The sequence below is a fragment of the Glycine max genome, chromosome 2, assembly GCF_000004515.6.
Source record: "Glycine max cultivar Williams 82 chromosome 2, Glycine_max_v4.0, whole genome shotgun sequence".
Taxonomy (NCBI): Eukaryota; Viridiplantae; Streptophyta; class Magnoliopsida; order Fabales; family Fabaceae; genus Glycine; species Glycine max.
The window spans coordinates 13616811-13642400 of record NC_016089.4 but is presented as its reverse complement, the minus strand read 5'-3'; the positions used below and the strand labels follow the sequence as shown (position 1 = coordinate 13642400).

The window sequence follows — 25590 nt, the reverse complement described above, 5'->3', positions numbered from 1 at the left end:
GAAGGACCGAGAACGGGTATCCTTTATCTTCAAAATATCATGTGTCTAATCATTTCGTCTAAATGGATGGACAAAATCTAGTATTGTTTTCTTCTAAAGTCAATTCATTAGAAGACATTGTGGACATTTGTTTGGTACATTTGAGATCATGGTCATAGTTAAAAAAAGCATGATTAAATCATTTTTTTCTGCTGGCATTCCAATCTAGGAGCTTGTTTCGAATTTAAAATGGGAGGGAACCATGGCTTGAGAGCTTGAGGAATGAGAGTAAAATTGAAAGGAAATCTTAATATATATTTATACAAATCAAGTTGAGTCTTCAGCCAATGTTTCTCGCCCAAACTTAACGAAGACTTTATGTATTTTTTTTCCAATTTGTTATTGGAATTTTGACAAGAGTATTAAATCCCTCAGGTAGCAATAGCGATAAATAGAGTCGTCTCCACAAAAACTTGTGCAATAATTAGGTTATTTAATAATAAATTTAATAGACTATGAATTTCAATGTGATTAAGTGATCAAAAGTAAAGTCTTAAAAAAAGTAACTACAAATAGAAATATCGTAAGGGGTTAAATTGTAATTTTAGAATTTTCTTAAGTCTTTTTTCGTGAAAACTAAAGTTATCATTTGAAGTATAACTTAATAAAAAGAGATAACAAATTTGCGCAAAAACAAGTTTAAACGATGGAAACATATTTTAAAAAATAGAATATGTTTTTCAAACAAGATCAAATTCAAACACTATGTCAGTTTAAGACAAAAGATAACTAAAAAGAAAGTAAGACACATATTTATATTGGTTTGTCTCTACCATTCAGACTAAGTTCAATTTTTGGTTAGCAATCAAGTTTCACTAATTTCACAAAAGTTACAAGTATTTGTCACGGTTACTTTTAGCTCTCACAACAAAGTTTATCGTCAAGCTTTAACAACCGAATATTCTTTGTCCTACCAAGCCACTGTTGGTTCTATAAAAATCAGAAGATATGTTGTTTGATTTGCTAACTGATTAAATCTTAATCATCTTACAAACAAATGTGAAATCTAAGCATTTAGTTTTTTGTCTTAGAGTATTCAAGATGTTTTGAGAGCTTTTCAAACTTTATAAGAATATACAAAGAGTTTTCTACATAAAGAATCGTTACTCATTTCTTCAAAGCATCTAGTATTTATAGGTTTTCATTTTCAAGTGTTTGTTGTTTCTAAACGATTATAATTTTCCTTTGAGCTTGCATCTGAAGCTTGTGGTTATTAGATCATTTAATGCTTGCATTAAACGCATATCCTGCTTCATGTAGGAAAACCACTATGATTGGCTTTCGTGTTGATCACTATAACAAAAAATCAGTTCCTTTTAGTCAAAGTAGATCTATCACAGTAAAACACATCTTTTGATGTTGTTTGGAAACTTTTAGAACTTAAACTTCATTTATTCTTCATAGGATTCGACAAATCCTGAAAGAATGTCTTGTGAGACAATTTCTGCGAAATGAACCTCAGACACAAAGTACTAAATGAAGTCTTAAATGTCATCTTTAATATTGTATCAGATCATGACTTATTCATATTTCTGTCTGAAATATCAAACAGAAGATCATGAAGCATAATCTGATATCACATAAGACAAAACTTTTAACCGTTGTATTTATTTGTATCTAATAAAAATAATTAAGGGTCTTAATTCATCTTAAAATATCTTTTGACTTAACAATAACAAAAAGTAAAGACAATTGCATAAGAGTAAAGAGTTAAAAAGGAATAAAGTTGATTGTTGATTTTTTTCAAAAGCTTAGTGTGCCCAGAAAACTTGGTTTGTATCAATGGATGAAATCATTGGAGATTAACTTCATTGGGTTAACGTAACATGCATTACAAATTATTCCTGCAATTTTTGCTAACCTTAATCTTTTAAGTGAGAAAACCAAAGTGTCTTGATTGCACTATCAATCCCTTGAGTAATATAATCAATTGACCAACAATATGAACTAGGGTTTTAAATGATAACCAATAATCGTTACCCTATCCCTAGGCATAAAGTTCATTGGTTGATCTCTTTTGTTCTCAATCCAATTTAATTTTGCAAAGCAATTGAATAGAGAGAATCATGCAATAAGATGATCAGACCAAGAACAAATAATAAATATAGAAGAGAAACAATAATAGTACTTTATTGAATAAGGAAAATACAATAATTACATGTGAGCAGTATCCAATTACATTAAATCCCAACAAACAAAGGATTTAGCTACTCATAACCATGGGAAAAGAAAAATTAATAAACAGACAATTAGGGATGAATCTCTAAGCATGGAAACCACCACACAACTCTCTCTTACCTTTGTGCCTTGGAATTCATAAACTTTGGAACCGTTGCTTTGTGTTTTAGGCCACCTTTTTATACTACAAGTGGGTTCATAGCATTAGGCATTTCTAATAAACTCGTTTAAACGAGGCACACACGACTTGGTTAAGTGAACATAACATAAAAAGTCTTATAGGGGAATCACACCCCCGACGCTCAAGCAACACTGCAGACGATCTGAGTCTCTCTCATGCATCGTCCAACAACACAGACTGTCCATTGACATCCTTTTATCGACCGCGTTATGGAGGTAGACATACCCTTGGGGTGGAAATCACTTAACCTCGAGCGGTATGATGAGACAACAGATCCAGACGAGCATTTGGACGCCTTCCTAACATAGACAAACCTTTACACCAATGACGACACAATTCTATGTCGTGTCTTCCCTATATCCCTCGAGGGAGCAACATTGACATGGTATGGTGGACTCCCACCAAGATCCATAGATAGCTTCGACACCCTCATCGAACGATTCAGTGTGCAGTACGCCACCAGTAGGTCTCATTGCATGACCTTGGCTGCCTTGGCCAATCTACGACAAGCAGACGATGAATCCCTCAGAAAGTTCATTGGCAAATTTGGGCGCACAGTCGTCCAGATCCGAAATCTCAACCCTGAGATAAAGTTGCATTCCATGCTTCTCGCACTACACCCTAGCAAGTTCGTAGATAGTTTGTGCAAAAAACTACCTGGTAGCATGGATGAGCCGCACGAACGAGCCAAGGGTTACATCCAGATAGAAGAAATGTCCAAATTCTGGAATGAAGTCTACCAAGTCAAACAAAAGTGTGAAAGGTGCAAAGCAAACACCAAGACCTACTTGCACAAGTCAGACAAGAGGCACAAGCTAGACAAGTGCCAACCTCTCTCCAAAAGGCCCGGTATGAGCGTTAGATACCCTTGACGGCCAATCGTACCACGATTCTTGAGGAAGCCTTCGACCTGGAGGTACCTGTCCGGCTACCCCAAATGAAATCTCTGAGGCCAGGGTCAGACGCAACCAAGTACTGCAAGTTTCACCGCAGTATTGAACACAACACCAAAGATTGTTGGGCCTTGAACGGCAAGATCGAAGAACTTATACAGGCTGGATACTTAGCCCAGTTTGTTAAGATGTAAGAGCGCATCACTGTGACTTCAGTACATGTCACCCACGCTGAGTGACATATGCCCACAAGCACTCTACCAAGTCTCCAGTGTGTGCCACTCACGGCAAGTGACATATATGCAGAATCATATCACCACGTCTTCAGTGCATACCACCCATGGCGAGTGATATGTATGCAATGTATGCAAGAGTACGGTGCTCAAAACCCAAGTCGGAAAATTCCCTGGTCAATCCTCCAAAGGGCTTGCGAAACCCAAGGTCCTCCTTTGGTGAGTCCCACTGATAGACACCACCGTGTCTCCAGTACCTGCCACTTTGTAAGAGGCGTGTATGTAAGAGCACAATACTTGCACTGCACGCAAGACTCATCAAACCCAACCTTCGCGCTTGCTGATCCATAAGGGTTTACAAAATCCAAGGCCCGTCCTTGGTAAGCCTCGACACAACTCCATGGAAGTGACAAAACCCAGGGCAAACACGTCCTTGGTCCAAGGCTCGACAAACCCAAGATTCACCCTTGATGGGCCCTTTCCATTACTAAGTTCCATCTTCATAGGAACTCAAGGTACGCAAGGTTTACCCTTGACAATTTTTCCTATTCCTAACTTTCTTCCTTTTTAACTCTTTACTCTTATGCAATTATCTTTACTTTTTGTTATTGTTAAGTCAAAATATATTTTAAGACGAATCAAGACCCTTAATTATTTTGATTAGATGCAAATAAATACAAAGGTTAAAAGTTTTGTCTTATGTGATATCAGATTATGCTTCATGATCTTCTGTTTGATATTTCAGACGGAAGTATAAGTAAGTCATGATCTGATACAACATTAAAGATGATATTTAAGATTTCATTTAGTACTTTGTGTCTGAGATTCGTTTCGCAGAAATTGTCTCACAAGACATTCTTTTAGGATTTGTCGAATCCTATGAAGAATAAATGAAGTTCAAGTTCTAAAATTTTTCAAACAACATCAAAAGATGTGTTTGAATTTGATCTTGTTTGAAAAACATATTCTATTTTTTAAAATATGTTTCCATCGTTTAAACTTGTTTTTGTGAAATTTTTTTATCTCTTTTAATCAAGTTATACTTCAAATGATAACTTTAGTTTTCACAAAAAAAGACTTAAGAAAATTCTAAAATTACAATTTAACCATTTTCTTATGATATTTCTATTTATAGTTACTTTTTTTAAGACTTTACTTTTGATCACTTAATCACATTGAAATTCATAGTCTATTAAATTTATTATTAAATAACCTAATTATTGCACAAGTTCTTGTAGAGACGACTCTACTTATCGCTATTGTTACCTCAGGGATTTAATACTCTTGCCAAAATTCCAATAACAAATTGGAAAAAAAAATACATAAAGCCTTTTTTATGTTTGGGCGAGAAACATTGGCTGAAGACTTAACTTGATTTGTATAAATATATATTAAGATTTCCTTTGAATTTTACTCTCGTTCCTCAAGCTCCCAAGTCTCAAGCCATGGTTCTCTCCCATTTTAAATTCGAAACAAGCTCCTAGATTGGAATGCTAGTAGAAAAAAATGATTTAATCATGTTTTTTTTAACTATGACCATGATCTTAAATGTACCAAAAAAATGTCCACAATGTCTTCTAATGAATTGACTTTAGAAGAAAACAATACTAGATTTTGTCCATCCATTTAGACGATATTTTGAAGATAACGGATTTGATGTTCATGAATATAATGTTGAAACTTTTTGAGAGTAAAATTTATGATCTAACACTTGATATATATATATATATATATATATATATATATATATATATATAACCAAAATCCTGTTGTTTATATGTATAATAAAAACAACTTAATTACAATAATAAAAAATTAAAAAATATTCATCAAATAATATAGTTATGTATAATGAAATGAATTTCGCCTCTTAATTTAATTTTTTTATTATATTCTTTCTTTGTCAAAAGTTAGACTTCAATGTTATTTAAATTTTTATATTAAAAAAATTGAATTATTAATTATTTTTTATTTTTACATTAATTTGTAACAAAATAATTGATTGTTTTATTATTTAACTAAGGATCAGTTTGTTTAAACTTTAAAAAAATGTGAAATAAGTGTTTTTTTAAGAAACATATAAAGTTAACTTCTAAAAAATAAGTAGAAAATTATTATTTTTTAAACCAAAAGCAGTTTAAAACATCTCAAAATATAAAAAATCTATTTATTTTATTTAAAAAATATTTTTAATAAATAAGTTTGAATAAATGGAACGTAATTCAAACAATATCAATATTGCTTCCGAATTAGACATTTTGCAAGTTCATGTGCATCCTGAATGCCGATTCAAACCATAATTGTTTTCATCACAATAAGTTAGACTAAACAAAAATTCCATACAAAAACATATTAAACCTAACCCAAACGTACGATTATCCAAGAATCCTCACAAAAAAAATCATACCAATTACCAGAATCAAATTGGAAATGGGTCGAAAGCTCCTTTGACCATTTTCTCAAGAGGCCCAACCAAAGGGTGTGGCAAATGATCCCACTCATACCAATCCCAACCATCACACTTGGTAGGTTCAAGATTTTGTGGAACTTGTTCTTCAACTAAATACATTTTAACACATAAGAGAAAGTGTGTATGAAGGAGTGTGTTAAAGAATATGTTAGTAGCATTTCTCTTTTTTTTTTTTAACAATAAAAACAAGGCTAAAATATATTTTTTGTTCTTATAAATATCAAAATGTTCGGAATTTATCCTTGCAAAATTTTCAGTATGTTTTTCATCCTCACAAAATAGAAATGTGTTGTTTTTTTGGTTCGAAGCTAAGCTTGGACGAATCCGAACCTAAGTTTCTGATGTGTGTCCACTAAAAACCAGACACTATCCTACTTTTTCTTTCCCTTTCTCTCTCTCTCTCTCTAATCCAATGATCCTAACCTCTCTTCCTTCTCTTTCTCTACCCTTCGCAGTCTCTATTTCTACTCCGAACCCTTCTTGCCCTTGCCCCCTCCTCTCACCTCCATGACAACCTCGATGACAAGTGGTTCGCCTTCCCCTCTTTCTCTCTCCCTCCAAATCTAGGACTCCAACAATGACTTCCTCCTCATCAAGTCGGTCCTTCCACCTCCTCTGTTGGCTCAACCCTGACACTGTGCACCACTGTCTCTTCCTCCGATGGATGCCTCTACATCGACAACCAGATTTGCGAGGGTGTAGGGTGGAGGCTTTGCGAGGGTGGACTTGCAATTTGTGAGCCTGAAGTTGGCCTCTATTGGAAGCTTCTTGATGATGCGTTGGGTGACGATGATGGTGTTGTCAGTGATGACATAGAACTCTGCCAGCAACACCGTGGTTCTAGCCACCAATTGGGCCCTCAATCTGAAAAAATTACATTTAAAATTTAACTAAAAGATGTCACTTAGGTTCAAATGCATTCAAGCTTAACTCTTGACAAAAAAATAACATATTTGAATTTTTTTAATATAAATGTATATATACTTGTTTTTTTTTTTAATATGAATACGTTAGCAAGTTATACCTAGATATTGTCTTAAAATACACCAATAATATACCTAGATATTTTAATTAATATATAATTAGAGTTATATAGTTATATTATTATTATTATTATTATTATTATTATTATTATTATTACCAAATACTCCAATATTTCTATGATAAAAGCAAATGCACTTTGACAATTAAAAAGTTACCTTTCTTATAAAATATGATTTTTCTATGAGTCTAGCATATTCTGATTAATATATAGGAAAAAATAAAAAAATATTAGTCAATTCAATTGAAAACTGATGAAAACCATAATTTTATTTTTTGGAAAACACATGAATTGTCCATGTCATTGGTCAAGAAAACCCAAGAAGAAAAAACTAAAAAAAAGAAATTGATGATGAACAAGTCAAGTCGGTTAAAAAAAATTAAATTGCCAGAAAAATGGTTACAAAAATTCATTTTAAATAATTTTTCATTTTGTTTACTATTTTATTTTATGAAACAATAATTGACTAATATTTTTTAATTTGAAAAACCGTCTTTAAAAGAAGGTGTTCAAGATGATTTTTATAGAATCTTCTTTGATTTGAAGCTTAACACACCGGTTTTTGCAAAACAATCTTTGGTTTAAAGCTAAGCACAACGGTTTTATCAAAAACCATCGTTGAGTTTACAACAATACCAATAAGAGGAAACATCTTATATGTGGAGTATTAAGGTTTAATCTAAAAAATTCACATGATTTATTAAAAAAATAACATGAATTTTTAAGTGGTTAATTGGTCACATGACATTAAATCTTGATCATTCATGTTTGATTAGACAGTCCAAATTTAATCTTCTAACCCTCATATAAGATACATTCCTCATATATCTATCTATAAATGGGGAATGTTAACATAGACCCACTTAAAAATTAGAAGGTCTATATTAGCATCTAGTATCCTTTCATTTGAACAAAAAAATCACTCTTAATTTAGATTAACATAAACTAAAGGACAATTATATAGGTAAACTACTATATTTTTTAACGAGAAATGTTAGGGTCACACATTCTTTTGAACACATTCTCTCATTTGTTGAAATTTATTTGAAATCACAAAATTCAGTGAGTCCCACATAGTATTCAATGACTTTCTCTCTCTTGATTTTGCAGTTTTCAATACATTTTAACACATTGGAGAAAAGTGTGTATGAAGGAGTGTGTTAAAGAGTATGTTAGTAGCATTACTCATTTTTTAACAATAAAAATAAGACTAAAATATATTTTTTGTTCTTATAAATGTCAAAATGTTTGGAATATATCTCTGTAAATTTTTTTGTTTGTTTTTCGTTCTCACAAAATAGAAATGTGTTATTTTTTGGCCCGAAGTTAGGTTTGGACGAATCCGAACCTAAGTTTCTCATGTGTGTCCACTAAAAATTAGGCACTATCCTACTTTTTCTTTTTCTTTCCCTTTCTCTTTCTCTCTCTCTCTAATCCAACGATCCCAGCCTCTCTTCCTTCTCTTTCTCTACCCTTCGTCCTCTTTGTTTCTACTCCGAAGCCTTATTGCCCTTGTCCCTCCTCCTCTCACCTCCATGACAACCTCGATGACAAGTGGTTCGCCTTCCCCTCTTTCTCTCTCCCTCCAAATCTAGGACTCCGACGATGACTTCCTCCTCATCAAGTCGGCCCTTCCACCTCCTCTGTTGGCTCAACCCTGACACTGTGCACCACTGCCTCTTCCTCCGATGGATGCCTCTACATCGACAACCAGATCTGTGAGAGTGTAGGGTGGAGGCTTTGCGGGGGTGGACTTGCAATTTGTGAGCCTGAAGTTTGTCCCTATTGGAAGCTTCTTGATGATGCGTTGGGTGACTATGATGGTGTTGTCAGTGATTACATTGAACTTTGCCAGCAACACCGTTGTTCTAGCCACCAATTGGGCCCTCAATCTGAATCTCTTGCCTTGGACGTGTGTGGTGGTTTTTGTACAGCCACAAATTGTGATTTGATTTTTTAATTTTTATTTTGTAATTTATGATTGTTTTTAATCACCAAAAATTACATTTAAAATTTAACTAAAAAATGCTACTTAGGTTCAGATGTTCAAGCTTAGATCTTGACAAAAAAATAACATTTTGAATTTTTTTAATATATATACCAGTTTACTAATGTATATATACTTGTTTTTTTAATATGAGTACGTTAACAAATTATACCTAGATATTATCTTAAAATAAACCAATAATATAACTTATTAACACACTTAAAATACACCAATAATATACCTAGATATTTTAATTAATATACAATTAGAGTTATAATATTATTATTATTAAATACTCCAATATTTCTACGATAAAAGCAAATGCACTTTCTAGCATACTATGATTAATATATAAATTTTTTTAATTCATAAAAATCAAACTCGTCAAATAAATTTATAACAATTCAGTGCTCAGTTGACTAAGTTACACCATAAATGAATATTTTTCATGCATTCGAATTTTAAGCACACCATAAATAAATACTTTTTCTGCATTCAAATTTTAAGCATTAAAGTATAGACTTAATCCTTAGTTTAAATTAATATTATAATAATAATATGATCCTAAAACATTGGAGAAAAGAATTGTTAATTTATGTATTAATCTATAAAGTGGATGGAAGTAAAACGTCACAATTTCACAACGGTCCCTTCCTCCGCGCCAGTTAGTTATTGTTTGCCACCTTATTATATGCCACCACTTTCTCCTCTACTCACTCCTTCAACCACACACATATTAACCCTCTCTCTCACTCTCTTTCTTCTTCTTCTGTATTCGTTTTTTTTTGTGTGTGTTAAGTTTTTTGTTGTGTGTGTGTGTGGGAACATTACAATGACGGACATCACTGACGACATAGCGGAGGAAATCTCCTTCCAGGGCTTCGAAGATGACTGTAAATTGCTAGGGAACCTTCTCAACGACATTCTCCAGAGGGAGGCTGGCTCCACCTTCGTTGACAAGCTCGAAAAAATTCGAGTCCTTTCACAGGTTCTCATTTTTCTTTTCTTTTTTCTTTTCACTTAAAATAATTGTTTTTGGGTTTTTAATCAATACCCCACTTTTTTTTTTGGTGTTTTCTTTAATGGGTTTTGCTTCTTTACCTTTTCCTAGAATTATTGGAGTATGCTGTTAATGATTTTAACTTGATTTTGTGAATTTTCGGTGATGGGGTTCTAATTTCTTTTTTCTTGTTATCTTTGTTCTTGTCGTTGTGATTTCATCACTGTTTTATCAATTAGTCTTTGGTTTTGTTCGGTTGTGGAGGAAATGGGCGAAAGTTGAAACATGACATGCGTAATGCGCATGCATGTGGGGTTCTTGTTTTATGCAAAGACTCAAATAATGACTGAGCTAAACCTCGTATGCTGGAAATTTAATTGCTTTTTTAGTTAGTTTTTGGGTTCCTCATGTTACGAATGGAATCTTCAATATTCCTTGTTCAGTTTGGAAATTCAATTGCTTTGTATCAGTTACAGTTTTTGCCTTTAGTGAATCATCATTTTGGTTCGTGAAAGTGTAATGCATTGTCACATAAATTCATCCTTGAAATTAAAGAAATTTCTAATAAGTCTCTAGAATTCATTAAGTCCTTAAACATAACTACTTATTGCCATTTTGGCCCCTAAACATTTATTAATATTATCATTAATTCACAATTTTCTTATATTTTTGGACTAATGTGATAGACAGATTGTATTTTCAGGAACTTATTTAAAATTTCCTTAGTTTTAGCTTTTAGCTAGGGACTATATGTAAGAACTAATGTAACAGACTCAAATGGTGGTTTACTCTTTTTTTTCCTAACAAGCAACAGTGCTAACTAGAAATGTAGCGTGTCATCCAATCATGAATTGCCATATAATTGAAAAATTGACCTTTATTCATGTGTGATTTCGTTGGTAATTGGTTAACAGTGTAACAATCTTTATCGCTGGGAGTTGAAAATTCCTTAAGAGTTTGTTTTGGTATTTAGAGTGCTTGTAATATGAGACAAGCGGGAATGGAGGACTTGGCTGAGATGCTAGAGAAGCAATTGGCTTCAGAGTTATCCAAGATGACACTGGAAGAAGCTTTGCCCCTTGCTCTGCCTTTAGCCATCATCTTACTTTGATGGTTATAGCTTAAACCCACCATAGGTATACATTCTTGTCTCCAACTATTGTTGTATTTTTATTCCATTAGTTGATAATTTGTCTTGTCTTTATTTGGCTGAGCTCTGTGCAAAATTAAGCCGCAATCTCTCCAAAATAAGCCGAACCTTTGACTAATAACAACATTGAGGGAATACTATACTTCTTTAATCTAAGATTACCCCAGTATGATAGTCTTGAACAAGTTATGTTTTTGCAGGGTTCGTAAAGGAGGAATTTTGCAGGGTTCGTAAAGGAGGAAATATGGTTCTTGCTGCAAAATCTTGTGATGATATCTTTAACAACCTGTTTTTATAAGACAGTGTTCAAGCAGGTCTGTGGTTTTGTTCCTCATTTCTGGTTAATCTGCATAGTCTGAGACGTATAGATGAAAATAAGTATATGATCTTTCGTTGTCTATGCACTCTGCAAGCTGAGATTAAAGCATGTAATTATTTTCTTTCTTGACAATTATCTTGTTATTAATTTAGTGAAACATTATGTGTGTATTGCCAGGGATTTTAACAGAATCTGGTTCCAATTGCTATTGTCATTCAAAATCTAATTTCATTTATGTTGCCACAGGAGGTTGAAATTGTTCTCACTGCTCATCCCACTCAAATTAACCATCGTACCTTGCAATATAAACACCTTAAAATTGCTGTGAGTTGTTCTCTTTTCTGAATATATTAAATTACTGGAAGCTTGAGCCTTTAACTTTATGATATCATCTCTCAAATATTATGGAAGTGTGTTGTCTCTAACTACTTTTTCACCTTCAAGCAGCATCTTTTGGATTATAATGATTGACCTGATCTTAGCCCTGAAGATCGAGATATGTGGATTGAAGATCTGGTACCATTCTTGAACTATTTCCATTCTACTTAACCACCGGTGTTTGTACCCCAAAAGTAAAAAATCCACTAGTTTTTCAGTGTGGTAGCTTATCTTTAAATGTGAATGGATAGTGGATTTCCTTTTTCTAACACTTTATTTCTATTCTCATCAATCATATTGGCTTTTTTAGGTGGGAGAGAAAACTTCAATATGGCAGACAGATGAACTTAGGCGTTCAAAACCCACTCCAGTTGATGAAGCTAGGGCAGGTAAGCTGGTTGAGTATTATATGTTAGATATACTTTACCTCTTAGCTTTAGGCTTTTTAGTTGTTCCTAAGAATGGTCTATGGCCATTTTGACCAAGTGTTCAAGAGTTTTGTCCTTGTTATCCCCAAAGGCACCTACATGAACACATAATAAATCAATCTTTTAAGAGAGAATCCTTGACAATTTATATGTGTTAGGGTATTGAATATCCCTAACAGCAGAGAAAACAAGAGAAACAGAAAATAGAAGAATATACGGAAAATACTGGGAGCAAACTGAATTTATTCAAGAAGGAAACCTTCTTCCAAGGGAAAACCCTTTACAATTTCTAATTCTTCTCTACCCCCTCCTCTAATGAGAATACTCTTATTTATAATATCCTAATCCAACTAATTGATAAAGATAGAATAATAAAGATAAAGATAGAATAATAAAGATTAGATGATAGAATAATAAAGATAAAGAATAATAAAGATAAAGATAGAATAATAAAGATAGATGGCCCTAAAGATTAAACTAATAACTAATTCGATTTCTTCCTTCTAGAATAGACCCTCCAGATAACTGGTCTATATTGAGATCTAACAATATGTCATCTCTTGCATGATTTGATTCACTGTTAAAAGAAAAAGAAGTGGAAGAATCCCTTGGTTTATTTATTTTTCAATTCTCCCAGTATTGAATATTGTGGAGGAGTCACTCTGAAAAGCTGTTCCTCATTATTTACGTCGAGTTAGCAGCGCTTTAAAGAAGGTTTGTCATCTTTAATTTATGTCAATTAACTTGTACATTCTTTCTCTTTAAGATTTTCAGTGCAATTTATCTTTCCTTGCAGCACACAGGAAAACCACTTCCATTGACTTGCACTCCAATAAAATTTGGATCTTGGATGGGAGGTGATAGAGACGGAAACCCAAATGTGACAGCAAAGGTAGCATCTTCAAATATCCATTCATGCTGCCTGTACTTTTACTATGTGATTTCATTTTCTCAAATAACTACATGATTCTTTTTCAACACGTGAGAAGTTTTCTAGTAGTGGAAGCATAGTTGAATCTGTAATATCATTATATTATTGACAACCTGAAGATGTCCAGTATTACTGCCTGTCATTTTGGAAAGTGCAAGTTTAATGATGATTGAACTGGGAAAACTGCAGACAAAAATAAATGAGCTTTTAACATGCAAAATATTTGTTTGAATAATATTCTTGGAACTTTTCCAATATTGTACTTTTTAGTCAAATTTTATATTGTCTCAGGCTAGGATAAAAGAGGTGGGTAATTTTGGGCAGTTGATAGCCAATGTAAAATTACATTGAATGTATTTAGACATGAATAGCCTGAGAATTTGGTTTTTAACTGAACCCAGTAACATTGTGTGATCCATGTAGCTAACATCACTATTGTTGTTATTGTTCTTTAGATATGGACAGAAAAATGGCTTTTAAAGAAAAATTGGTTTCTGATATTAACTGATCCGTGTTTGACTCCATCAGGTGTGGGATAAAGCTTGATTGTGGTCGGTGTTGATGTTACTACAGTTGAAGGATGTGCTTTGCTGTTTCAATTACTAAAGTTTGTAGCGTGTAATTCAAACATTACGAATAAATTACAAGAAATTTTTTTTCTTACCTAGGAGTGGGATTTTCTTGAAGAATATTTGCGTTTGATTTGACCCTGTTATTCAAATCTGATTGTGTAATTGGTTTTCGTTTTGTTCTTCAGGTCACAAAAGATGTTTCACTTCTGTCAAGATGGATGGCGATTGACCTCTACATTCGGGAAGTGGATGGCCTAAGATTTGAGCTATCCATGAACCAGTGCAGTGATAAGTTGTCAGAACTGGCACATGAAATTCTAAAAGGTTTGTCTGTTTAGTTTTGTGTTTGTTGATATCTTCCAAATGCTAATGGGCATAGCAGTCATCTTTGTTTTATATCATGTGACCTCTGGATACTGTTTGTCAAGAAGTAACACTAGTTCATGTGCACAGGCAAATTGAACCACTTAAAGATAGTATAGTTTTTTATTTTTTTTCTTTATTGTGTTAGATTATCATGTGAATTTGATGGTCCTTTTGAAACCCTTAATATTACCGTGTAATATTTTGAATGATGATATTATGCTCTATCTATTTATCCTTGAGGCTTTGGTCATTCATTTAATCCCTCTTTGGTCTTCTTTTATGCATTATCTATTAGTATGAAGTTCTGGTTTGAATGTTACATTTCATGTAGAAGAGGGTGGATCTGAGTATCCCAGACACATGGCCTAATTTTCAGTAGACAACCCAATCACAAGGTAGATCAATTCAGTAGATTTCCTAATTTTCCATAGACATCAACCTGTCAACTTTTACCTCCAATCCACTTTGTCAAATCTTTTCCAATTGAATGATATGAGATTGACAATAAAATGCCCGTTTGTCAATACCAATTTTACCAAATTCCAGTTCTTCATTAGTTTCAATGACATACTCTCCTTCTTTCAACTCTAGTCAACTTGTTGCTCAGAGGAAACTGTTTGCAGAATCCCAAATAGGAAGGACCAGTTTTCAGAGGCTTTTGGAGCCAAACTCAGGTTCCTGGAATTGCTCCTTATAGAGTTGTCCTTGAATATATAAAAGTTAAGGTATTACTTCTGGTTTACTTCAACAATGCTTCAAAATTGGTTGCATGGACACATGTATTCAGTTTCTGCTGTTTTATTTTGTACAAAACTATGCTGCTTATGTCTTAGGAGTTTTTAGCTTTATAACCTGGCAGGCATGTACTAAATGTGCCCGTGTAGACTGTAGTTTGCAAATGAAATAAATGATATTGCATAACTTTTTGTTTGTTTGTTTGGGTTGGTAGAAACTACATTTTGGTTTAGAAGTGAAGTTCCACGGCAAATAATTTGGAAATATTGGGAGTCCAAAATATTTTCCCGTAAATGGACAATCTAAAACCATATTTTTTTTTATCTTATCTTTATTTATGTTGTTGGCTTGATTTTTCCTTTAGGGAGAAAGACGTGGTTATGAAATTAAGTCAGCAGAACCACTAAGGATTGATATTATTGTAGAAAACGTTGTGGCAAATAAAGCTCTACGAGATTGATTTCAGCATATATTGATATTTTCTGTATTATTTGTAGATAAAGAGTGAAGGACTTTTGAACTTGAGCCTTGGCACTACGGATTTGAAATTCAATTGCAAAATGTCTTTGTGTAGAATGACAGATAGCAGACACATGGATCATTAATTTATATGCATTATTAGGAACGTTCCTGGATATGATGAAATCATATTGCTTTTTGGTCAAAGACTGTTAAATGTACTAATCTTGAGATCAATCCTATTTGCTTTGTTCCACGGCTTTCACAGTGAAGATGATTATATAGATAGAACCATATATACGTTAGGATATGCATAGTATGAAAAATATATTTTCCTAGTTTTGATTTGAATATTGTCTGTGGAGGATTTGTATCCTGGGGTGCCATTAAAACTAAATCACATCTACATTTTTATTGAATATGCAGATTTTATATATTGTCTTAATAACCGGTAATATTATCTTTCGTTCCATGTGTTTAGCTTCTGAGAACTCGTAGACGGTTGGAGATTCTTATCGACATGGTCCATCTAAACATGATCCTATGGATTATTATGAAACAAAATATCAGCTTTTGGAACCTCTTCTCCTTTGTTATGAATCTTTGGTATTCTTTCTTTTCTACCCTTTTACCCTCTAATATTGTGCAGAATTATCATTTAGCTCTACATTTCTCCAGCAATTATGTGGATCTGGGGTGCTAGCTGATGGTCGACTAGCTGATCTGATTCGAAGAGTTGCTACTTTTGGCATGGTGTTAATGAAGCTTGACTTGCGTCAGGTATGTTTCAAAGTTTTTTGTTCATTATTGTTTGGATAATCAGTTGTGGCCTGAAACTAGCAGTGTGACAGGAATCAAGCAGACATGCTGAAACCATTGATGTAATTACAAGGTATTTGGATATGGGCACGTACAGTGAATGGGATGAAGAAAAGAAACTGGACTTCTTAACTAGAGAGTTGAAAGGGAAGAGACCACTGGTTCCTCCCAGTATAGAGGTGAGATTGTTATACATAGCAAAGCTTTACAAGCTCTATATCCAGTAGGATGGTAAAACTTTTCATTTTAAGAAAAGGAAAGAAGTTGATATTTAAATTATTTTGAGCTTCTTTTCATTTTTCAATATTATTGATTGAAGTTTGAGAGTTTATTTTGCATAACTTTAGTCTACAACTTTGACTGGTTACATTACCTATAACTTGCTTTTTGTTCTTTTTAGGTTTAAAGTTAAACTCTAGATCTATGAACTTAGTTTATGGTGTAAACCAAGGCTAGTACACTACACTTTGAGGAAGTTCAAAGCCAGCTAAAAGTCAATTCAAACTTTGATACAAATTTACCCAAAATAAGGACTGAAACTCCTTCTGTAACTGCCTATATCAGCAAATATTACAAACATCAACTGGTTCAATTAATCATACATATCTTTTTCCTAATTTCAATTAAGCTCATACCCCTTATCAAAATATCTAGAACAGAACATGCGACTGAAACTGTGTATTAGCACTTCAACATTCCTCCTTGATACGTAAACAGAGCTTCCAAGGAGTGGTTGATTTTCTTGCTCAAGAGTTGTTCAACCAGAATGCATCTATCATACTACACACCTACAAGACCACTTCACAAAAAAAGATGAGAGAGAAAGAGAGAGAGAGAGAGGGAGAGAGAGAGAGAGAGAGAGAGAGGGCGCGAGAGAAGGAGAGTGACAGACAGAGACAGAAGAAATGAGAGATGGAGCGAAACAGACACGGCGAGGACGAGTGTGAAGCAGTATCGAAACACGGCGAGGACTAGCACAAACAGAAGAACTCCAAACGGTTCCCATTCAAGGAGATGGAGGAGTATGGATTGAAGGGAAGAACCATATGGAGGGCGACCAGTCAACATTTTCGGAAGGGACAATGACTACGCTGAGGAAGAAAACTGGACTAAGGTGGTAAGCAGAAGATCAATGAAGGTTATGCAGAAATCCTCTTTAGCGGGAAGACAATCACAGAATCTGGAGATAGGGGACAACAACAAACACTATCGCCTTAACTGGAGGAACAATGCCGACATTACCTCCTTTTATTTCACCCATTTCCCCGACGAAGCTAATGCAGAGTTGCTATGGAGGCACTTCAAAAACTGGGGTGACGTACGTGAAGTATACATCGCTAAAAGGCTCAACAAGGATGGCAGGAGATACGGGTTCATGCGGTTCAAGGGAGTCTCGGATGCAAAAGGATTGGAGGTGAGACTGGACAACATCTTCATCAACGATTGTAAACTATTTGTCAACCTTCCTAGGTTCGACAGACCAGTTCGGAATACAGAGTTGTAGAAAAAGAACCCCATTAGGAGGAAGTACACCGACGAAGCAAGTAAGCCCTGCGGGATAACTACTGGTGCTCTTCGGAGATCATATGTGGACGTGGTGACTAAAGGGGGGTGCCAAGGAGACAAAAGGACAGACGAGGCACAAACACCAACTATTCTGATCAACCCAGATGAAGGCGGGGAATATTGGTGTAACGAAACCTGGGTGGGCATGCTAAAGAAGGTGATGGAGGTGGAAACCTTAGAGGATCGTATCACTTGGGAGTTAGGATATAACGTCCGCACTAAGTTCCTCGGAGACGACATGGTTCTTCTCCCTGGGATGTCCGATGACAAAGCTCAACTCCTCATTCAATCAGAGACGGAAAGCGATGATTCTCTCTTTTACTCACTGGAGAAGTGGACGCCGAAATGTAGACCCAATAACAGGGTTGTTTGGCTCCAGCTGTGGGGATTTCTGATACAGGTGTGGGAAATGAAAAATATCAGGAGGGCTGTAGCTGCTATTGGGGATGTCATCGAGTCAGACGATGACACAGAGGACCGCCGACGATTGGACCGGGCTCGAGTATTGGTGCGGACACCGCTTCCGCCGTTGATAAGGTCGGAGGTCATCATCCGTGTGGGGGAGCTTGAGTATCGGGTATGGATTGTGGAAGAGACAGGGTTCGAAGGTGGGTCGAACCGGAAAGGAAGCTCGCCGTCCGATGGGTGGTCGGAGATGATAACATCGGACGACGAAGGGGAGGTTGGTGATGTTCTTGACGACACTAATACCAATTTCTCCTTCTCGCCGGAGCTGCCCAACCAGAAATTGTCTCCGTCTCGTACCCAACGGGCAGAAGGAGGGACCGATGTGCGCTGTTGTGATCTTAGACCCCTGGGTAATATCCAGGCAGACGTTACACCCAAAGAAAAGTCAAAAGGCACTGTAGAAGGTATGCTGGGCTCTAGCTTTGGTAAGCTCAACCTAGGGGACAGCTTCGCAGGAACAGAAGAGGAAGCTGCTAACACCAAAGAGGTAACCTGCTATAATACCCTACAGGATGATCGAAGGCACAGGAATCACATAGAGGGAAAGTATTTGAATGGTGGAGCGAAAGTAGCTGCTGACCAGACCTTTATCGGGGAAGAAGAGGGACATGTCACGCAGTCTCTCTCTCCTTCTTTATCGGGGCAGATTCAACAAGGAATTGGGCCAGGTTGCATTAAGGGCCCAATTTCGACTCAAGGAGGGTGTAATAAAGAAGACATCCACCCAGTTGAGCTTTTGGGGGTGCAAGCTGTGCAGAATCAAAAAGAGGGTGGGCTAAGTAATGATTTAGGCCCAATTTTGAAAACTGACGGGTGCCATAAGGAGGAATCCCTACCTGTAATCCAATCCATAAAAGAGACTCCAGACAAGTATTCTAAAGTTTACTTTCGACAACAAAACTCTCTCTTTAAGGCCCGACTCTCACAGATTGAGGAAAAGCATCCTCAACTTCAAGATGGCATCCAGGCTCTAGCAGATCAACTTGCCAATCAGGATAAGGTCAAAAATCAGAGTTACGTGGACTCAAAAAGGAGGTTAAAAAGCATAATTGAGTGCAGTGATAAGGTGTTGCAAGAGGCTCAACAATTATGGCATCTCGGAGAAAACTTAGGCATGGAGACAGTTACAGATAACCTACATTTCCTTCACAGTTATGCTTCTATGGAGTGTAGAGACAGAAATGAAGCTAAGGAGTTGGGGAATAGGAAACCTCATAAATGAATATCCTATCCTATAACATTAGAGGGTTGGGTCAGGAATTTGGTGGGCCTCTATCAGGAATTTGGTTGGGAAGCATAAGATAGATCTTCTTTGTTTGCAAGAAACAAAGAGGGATTCCATTGACAAGGCACTTTGTCAGGCTCTGTGGGGTCAGTCAGACTTTGATTGGAAATGGTTTCCTGCGGTCAATACAGCTGGGGGGCTTTTCTGTGTCAGGAATAACAATAACTTCCAGGTTGATATTAAAATAGCTGAAAGGGGTTTCATCATGTTGGAGGGGGTATGGCTGGTAGAAAGTCAGAGGGTAGTGGTGGCTAATATCTATGCTTCTTGTGAGCTAGAAAGCAAAAGACAGTTATGGCAGAGGCTATATTTAATGAAGAATCAGTCCCAGGTTCAGTGCTGGTGCCTTGTAGGGGACTTCAACTGCATTAAACACCCAGCTGAAAGAATGGGAAGCACTCTTTGTAATGCAGACATTAATCTTATAGCTGAATTTAATGAGTGGCTCGCTGAAATGGAGGTAGATGATATTCCTTGCTTGGGCAAGCCCTTTACTTGGGTTAGGCCTAATGGTTCTTGTAAGAGCAAGTTAGACAGAGTGCTGGTCTTTGATGATTGGGTATCCAAGTGGCCTGATAGTTCCCAACACAACCTTGAAAGGAACTACTCAGATCATTGCCCTATCATTTTGAATTCTAAAAATATTGATTGGGGCCTTAAGCCTTTTAGGGTTTTTGATGCTTGGTTGCACAATAAGGACTTCAATAAGGTGGTGAGGGACTGCTGGTTTGCTAATCAGCCTATGGGATGGGGGGGATATGCCTTGAAATGCAAACTTCAGAAAATTAAGCAAAGGTTAAAAACCTGGAGCAAAGAAAATTGTGGAGACTTGGGCAACAAGGTAAAGCTAATCCAGCATAAGCTGAATGACTTGGAGAATTCCCTCACAGCTCAACCTACTGATCAGCAAGTTCAAGAGCTCAAGAAAGCCCAATCTGACCTTTGGGAGCAATCTATTCTTCATGAATCAATATTGCGACAGAAGTCTAGATGTAAGTGGATCAAAGAGGGAGATAGCAACACTTCCTACTTCCACAAAATCATTAATTCTAGCAGAAGGAGGAATGCCTTGAGGGGGATGCAAATTAATGGTAGTTGGGTAGAAAACCCTTCTGCCATTAAGGATGCAGTTCTTCAGCATTTTAAAGGCAGATTTGTTGAACCTTACCTGCACAGACCCAACTTAGATGGGGTCTCTTTTAATGTCTTGCGTTCAATCCAAAGTGAGATGTTGGTGGAACCCTTCAAAGAGGAGGAGATATCTAGTGCAGTGTGGGCTTGTGGCAGTGAAAAAAGCCCAGGGCCTGATGGGCTTAATTTTAGCTTCATTAAGCACTTCTGGAAGGAGCTGAAACCTGAGTTCCTTAGGTTCTTCTCAGAATTTTATGTGAATGCAGTCTTCCCCAAGGGTCTCAACTCATCATTCATTGCTCTTATCCCCAAGATCAAGGACCCTCAACTTATTAGTGATTTCAGACCAATATCTCTAATAGGCTGTGTCTACAAAATTATTGCCAAAGTACTATCAAATAGGCTTAGCAAGGTTATGAATCATCTCATAGATGAAAGGCAATCAGTTTTTGTTAAAGGCAGACAGTTGCTTCATGGAGTTTTAATTGCTAATGAGATTGTTGAGGAGGTTTGGAGATCTAAAAGACCTTGTTTGGTGTTCAAAGTTGATTTTGAAAAAGCATATGACTCTGTGTCTTGGCATTTCCTCTTTTACATGATGAGAAGAATGGGGTTTCATGAAAAGTGGATTGGCTGGATTAAGGGGTGTCTTTCATCAACATCAATATCTATACTAGTGAATGGAAGTCCTACTTCTGAATTTAAACCTCAAAGAGGCTTGAGACAAGGGGATCCATTGGCTCCCTTTTTGTTTGACCTAGTTGCTGAAGGCTTGACAGGCATGATGAGGGCAGCTGTTTCCAAAAACTGCTACCACAGTTTTATGGTGGGAAAGAAAAAGATCCCAGTCAACATACTACAATTTGCTGATGATACTATCTTCTTTGGGGAACAATCTATGGATAATGTCACAGTTATTAAGGCTATTCTCAAAAGATTTAAAATGGTATCTGGTCTCAGAATTAACTTTGCTAAGAGCCAATTTGGTGCAATCGGCCAAATCGAGGACTGGTGCAGATTTTTCAATTGAATTGACTAAGATTTTTTATTTTTTCTTATATTATTTAAAATGGGGTTAAATGAAGTCCTTCAAATCAATTATTATATCCAGTTCCATCAAGACTAAAAAAAGGGTATCTACTCATCTAAGTTTTTTGTTTTTTGGTTTCACAAGAATTCTGAGTGTTTTGTTTCTGGTTTCACAAGAACGACAATTCTTTTATAGAAAATAATATTGTTTAAGGTACTACTGAATTTTTTTATGGATGGTACTATTGAATTTTAAATATATACATTTTTTTTTATCAAGATCTAGTTTGTAGCAAAAAGAATACATCAAACTGCTCCATACAAGCCTATGGCCTATCCTATATAGAGCCTAGGTTAAGCCAAACTTTTTTTTTTATATAAAAAAAGTTAACCTTATGCATAAAATTTTATAAAAAAAACTTATTTGGTTAAAAGGTAAAACTATAGGTCATTTAAAAAATCTTTTAAATGTAAGTTAAGTAAATATATATTTGTATTAACATTATTGATTAATAAAAAATATTATCAATATGATTTTAAAATAATTATTATTAAAATCAACAATTTTATCATATACGACAATGTATAATTGAAGGAAAATATACTTATATATTAATTTTTAAAATAATGTAATTATCTCCCTACAAAATTTATTACATTTATTTTTACAAGTTTATGACAAGTGTTGTAAACGACTATTATTATCGGTCCCAATAAACTAAATTAAGTCCATTCTATGGTAGTTGATGGATGTCCATTCCATAATGGGGCTTTGTTACACGCACCCAGCATAAGAGATGGTGCACCCATCAAACGAGTGTTGAAGCTTAAGGATTGTCCAATCCATAAGTGGTTCAAATAATTTTTTTTTTATTTTTTTTTCAAAAATGTTTTACAAATTAATTTAAAATTAATGACCCAAACAAGAATCAAACCTTCGAGTTTTGTGTTATTAGCACAACACTCTAACCAACTAAACTAATAAATCAATTATATTATAAAATAATTAATGTCACTATATGTAACACTAAAATTTTTAATATTTAATGCGCATGAAAATTTAGATAATAAATTTTGTAACAATTAATTTTGATCTAACAAATAATTTGTTTACACATGTTCGTAGAAAAACAACCACTAGACCACATGTCATTCACTTATTGGATAATTCAACACTGCAGAAGTTGAGTGTTGACTAGCAACATAGTAACAATGAGGTGAAACAAGAGCCTAAAAGAAATAGAGAACAAAAACAACAACAGTGGCGAGTCGGAGCTGCGGGTGGTGGTTGTCGTCTTCCTCTTGAAGGGCAGATTGATCCTCCTCGGTCGTTGCCGCTCCGCTGTCGGCAACGCCACCTTCACCTTTCTAGGCGGCCACCTCGAATTCGGTCACTCCCTTACTCTCTCTCATATTATGTTTTTTTTTTCGTCAAACATTTTGAAAACGAAATAATCGAGTAATGCTTAGTTTTGTTTTTATATTATTATTATTATTATTTGAACTTAATATGGGCGTAAAAATAAATTAGAATTTTATATAAATTATGAATTTTTATTATTATTAAACTGACCTTAGTTAGTGCAGCTTATTTTTTTTAAGTGCAAATTTTATTTGTGTTTAGTTTAATTTTGATGCTTTATTATTAGTAAAACAAAATTGTATTATTAATTAAATAAAACATGTTAGTAATATATTTTTTTAAATATTCTTTTAAACATAATCTTTATTATGAACTATTTTTTTAAAAGAGTTTTACTTTTTAAATTTTTAATAAATTTTAAATAAAAAATGTGTTAGAATTAGATGATTATGTTCCTAATACTTTTTAATTAAAGTTACTCTAAGCATTATTTTTAAAGTAATTTTTATAAAATAAAATTAAAAATTATCATTTATAATTAAAACCCACCAAGGTTAGCTGGGTGAAAGGAAAGTTACTAAGTTTGTATGATGTTTTATGTTTAAACTCCATTACTGTTATTGTAGATAACTAAAAAAATATAGTACTTTGTTTAATAATTAAATGATGAGAAAAGAATTATGCATAGATAGTGTAATATATTTTATAGAATCATCTAATCACAATTCATCAGGTATGGTAAGTTTGATTTATTCTATTATTACATAGATATTAAACTCTTAAATGATAGTATAAATATAACAAATTGTTAATTAAATTTATTTTATCTAACTAATTTGGGGGCATTTTAATTTTTCAGGAGAGTTTTGAGGAATGCGCTGCAAGAGAAGTGAAAGAGGAAACATAGTTGGACATAGGAAACTCAGATTTTGACAGTAACAAACTATGTTAGAGCAGCCAAAAAAGTGTCACTATGTGACCATTTTCATGAGGGCAATGGTGGATGTGGATGTAGTTAAAGAACAAGTTCCACAAAATCTTGAACCTACCAAGTGTGATGGTTGGGATTGGTACGAGTGGGATCATTTGTCACACCCTCTGCTTGGGCCTCTTGAGAAAATGGTCAAAGGAGCTTTCGACCCATTTCCAATTTGATTTTGGTAATTGGTATGATTTTGTTTTGTGAGGATTCTTGGAAATTTTTTGTTTAGTTTAACATATTGTGATGAAAACAATTATGGTTTGAATGACATTCAGGATGCACGTAAATTTGTAAAACGTCTAATTCAGAAGCAACATTGATAGTGTTTGAATTAGGGTCCATTTATTCAAACCTATTTATTAAAAAATATTTTTTAGATAAAATAAACAGATTTTTTTATATTTTGATATGTTTGAAACTGCTTTTGGTTTAAAAAATATTAATTTTCTACTTCTTTTTGAGAAGTTAACTTTATATGTTTCTTAAAAAAACACTTATTTCACAATTTTTTTAAAGTTTAAACAAACTGATCCTTAGTTAAATAATAAAAACAATCAATTATTTTATGTTACAAATTAACGTAAAAATAAAAAATAATTAATAATTTAATATTTTAAATATAAAAATTTAAATAACATTGAAGTCTAACTTTTGACAAAGAAAGAATATTTTGGTAAAGTTAAAAAACGTTAAAAAAATTAAATTAAGAGGAGAAATTCATTTCATTATACATAACTATATTATTTGATGAATATTTTTAATTTTTTATAATTGTAGTTAAGTTGTTTTTATTATACATATAAACAGCAGGATTTTGGTTATATATATATAAAGTTTTAGATAAAAAATATTCATGAACATTTGTCTTCAAAATATCATGAACACCAAATCCTTTATCTTCAAAATATCATGTGTCTAATCATTTCGTCTAAATGGATGGACAAAATCTAGTATTGTTTTCTTCTAAAGTCAATTCATTAGAAGACATTGTGGACATTTGTTTGGTACATTTGAGATCATGGTCATAGTTAAAAAAAGCATGATTAAATCATTTTTTTCTGCTGGCATTCCAATCTAGGAGCTTGTTTCGAATTTAAAATGGGAGGGAACCATGACTTGAGAGCTTGAGGAATGAGAGTAAAATTGAAAGGAAATCTTAATATATATTTATACAAATCAAGTTGAGTCTTCAGCCAATGTTTCTCGCCCAAACTTAACGAAGGCTTTATGTATTTTTTTTCCAATTTGTTATTGGAATTTTGGCAAGAGTATTAAATCCCTCAGGTAGCAATAGCGATAAATAGAGTCGTCTCCACAAAAACTTGTGCAATAATTAGGTTATTTAATAATAAATTTAATAGACTATGAATTTCAATGTGATTAAGTGATCAAAAGTAAAGTCTTAAAAAAAGTAACTACAAATAGAAATATCATAAGGGGTTAAATTGTAATTTTAGAATTTTCTTAAGTCTTTTTTCGTGAAAACTAAAGTTATCATTTGAAGTATAACTTAATAAAAAGAGATAACAAATTTGCGCAAAAACAAGTTTAAACGATGGAAACATATTTTAAAAAATAGAATATGT

The 25590-nt window shown here is 34.2% G+C and overlaps 1 protein-coding gene and 1 pseudogene across 1 annotated transcript in view; both read left to right on the top strand.

Moving 5' to 3' along the window:
- The window catches only part of LOC106794261 (phosphoenolpyruvate carboxylase 4), a 33946-nt gene extending 19499 nt beyond the window's left edge, over positions 1–14447 (top strand). Inside the window, 10 exon segments of the mRNA XM_041012618.1 lie at positions 9901–10011; positions 10997–11159; positions 11399–11487; positions 11739–11816; positions 11940–12008; positions 12181–12259; positions 12936–13012; positions 13095–13190; positions 13758–13847; positions 13987–14447. Coding sequence (XP_040868552.1) covers positions 9901–10011; positions 10997–11134 — 249 coding nt within the window. The 3' untranslated portion in view covers positions 11135–11159; positions 11399–11487; positions 11739–11816; ... (4 more) ...; positions 13758–13847; positions 13987–14447.
- A 232-nt stretch (positions 14448–14679) lies between these two features.
- LOC102664197 (phosphoenolpyruvate carboxylase 4-like) lies at positions 14680–24300 on the top strand (annotated as a pseudogene).
- Positions 24301–25590: the final 1290 nt, after the last annotated feature.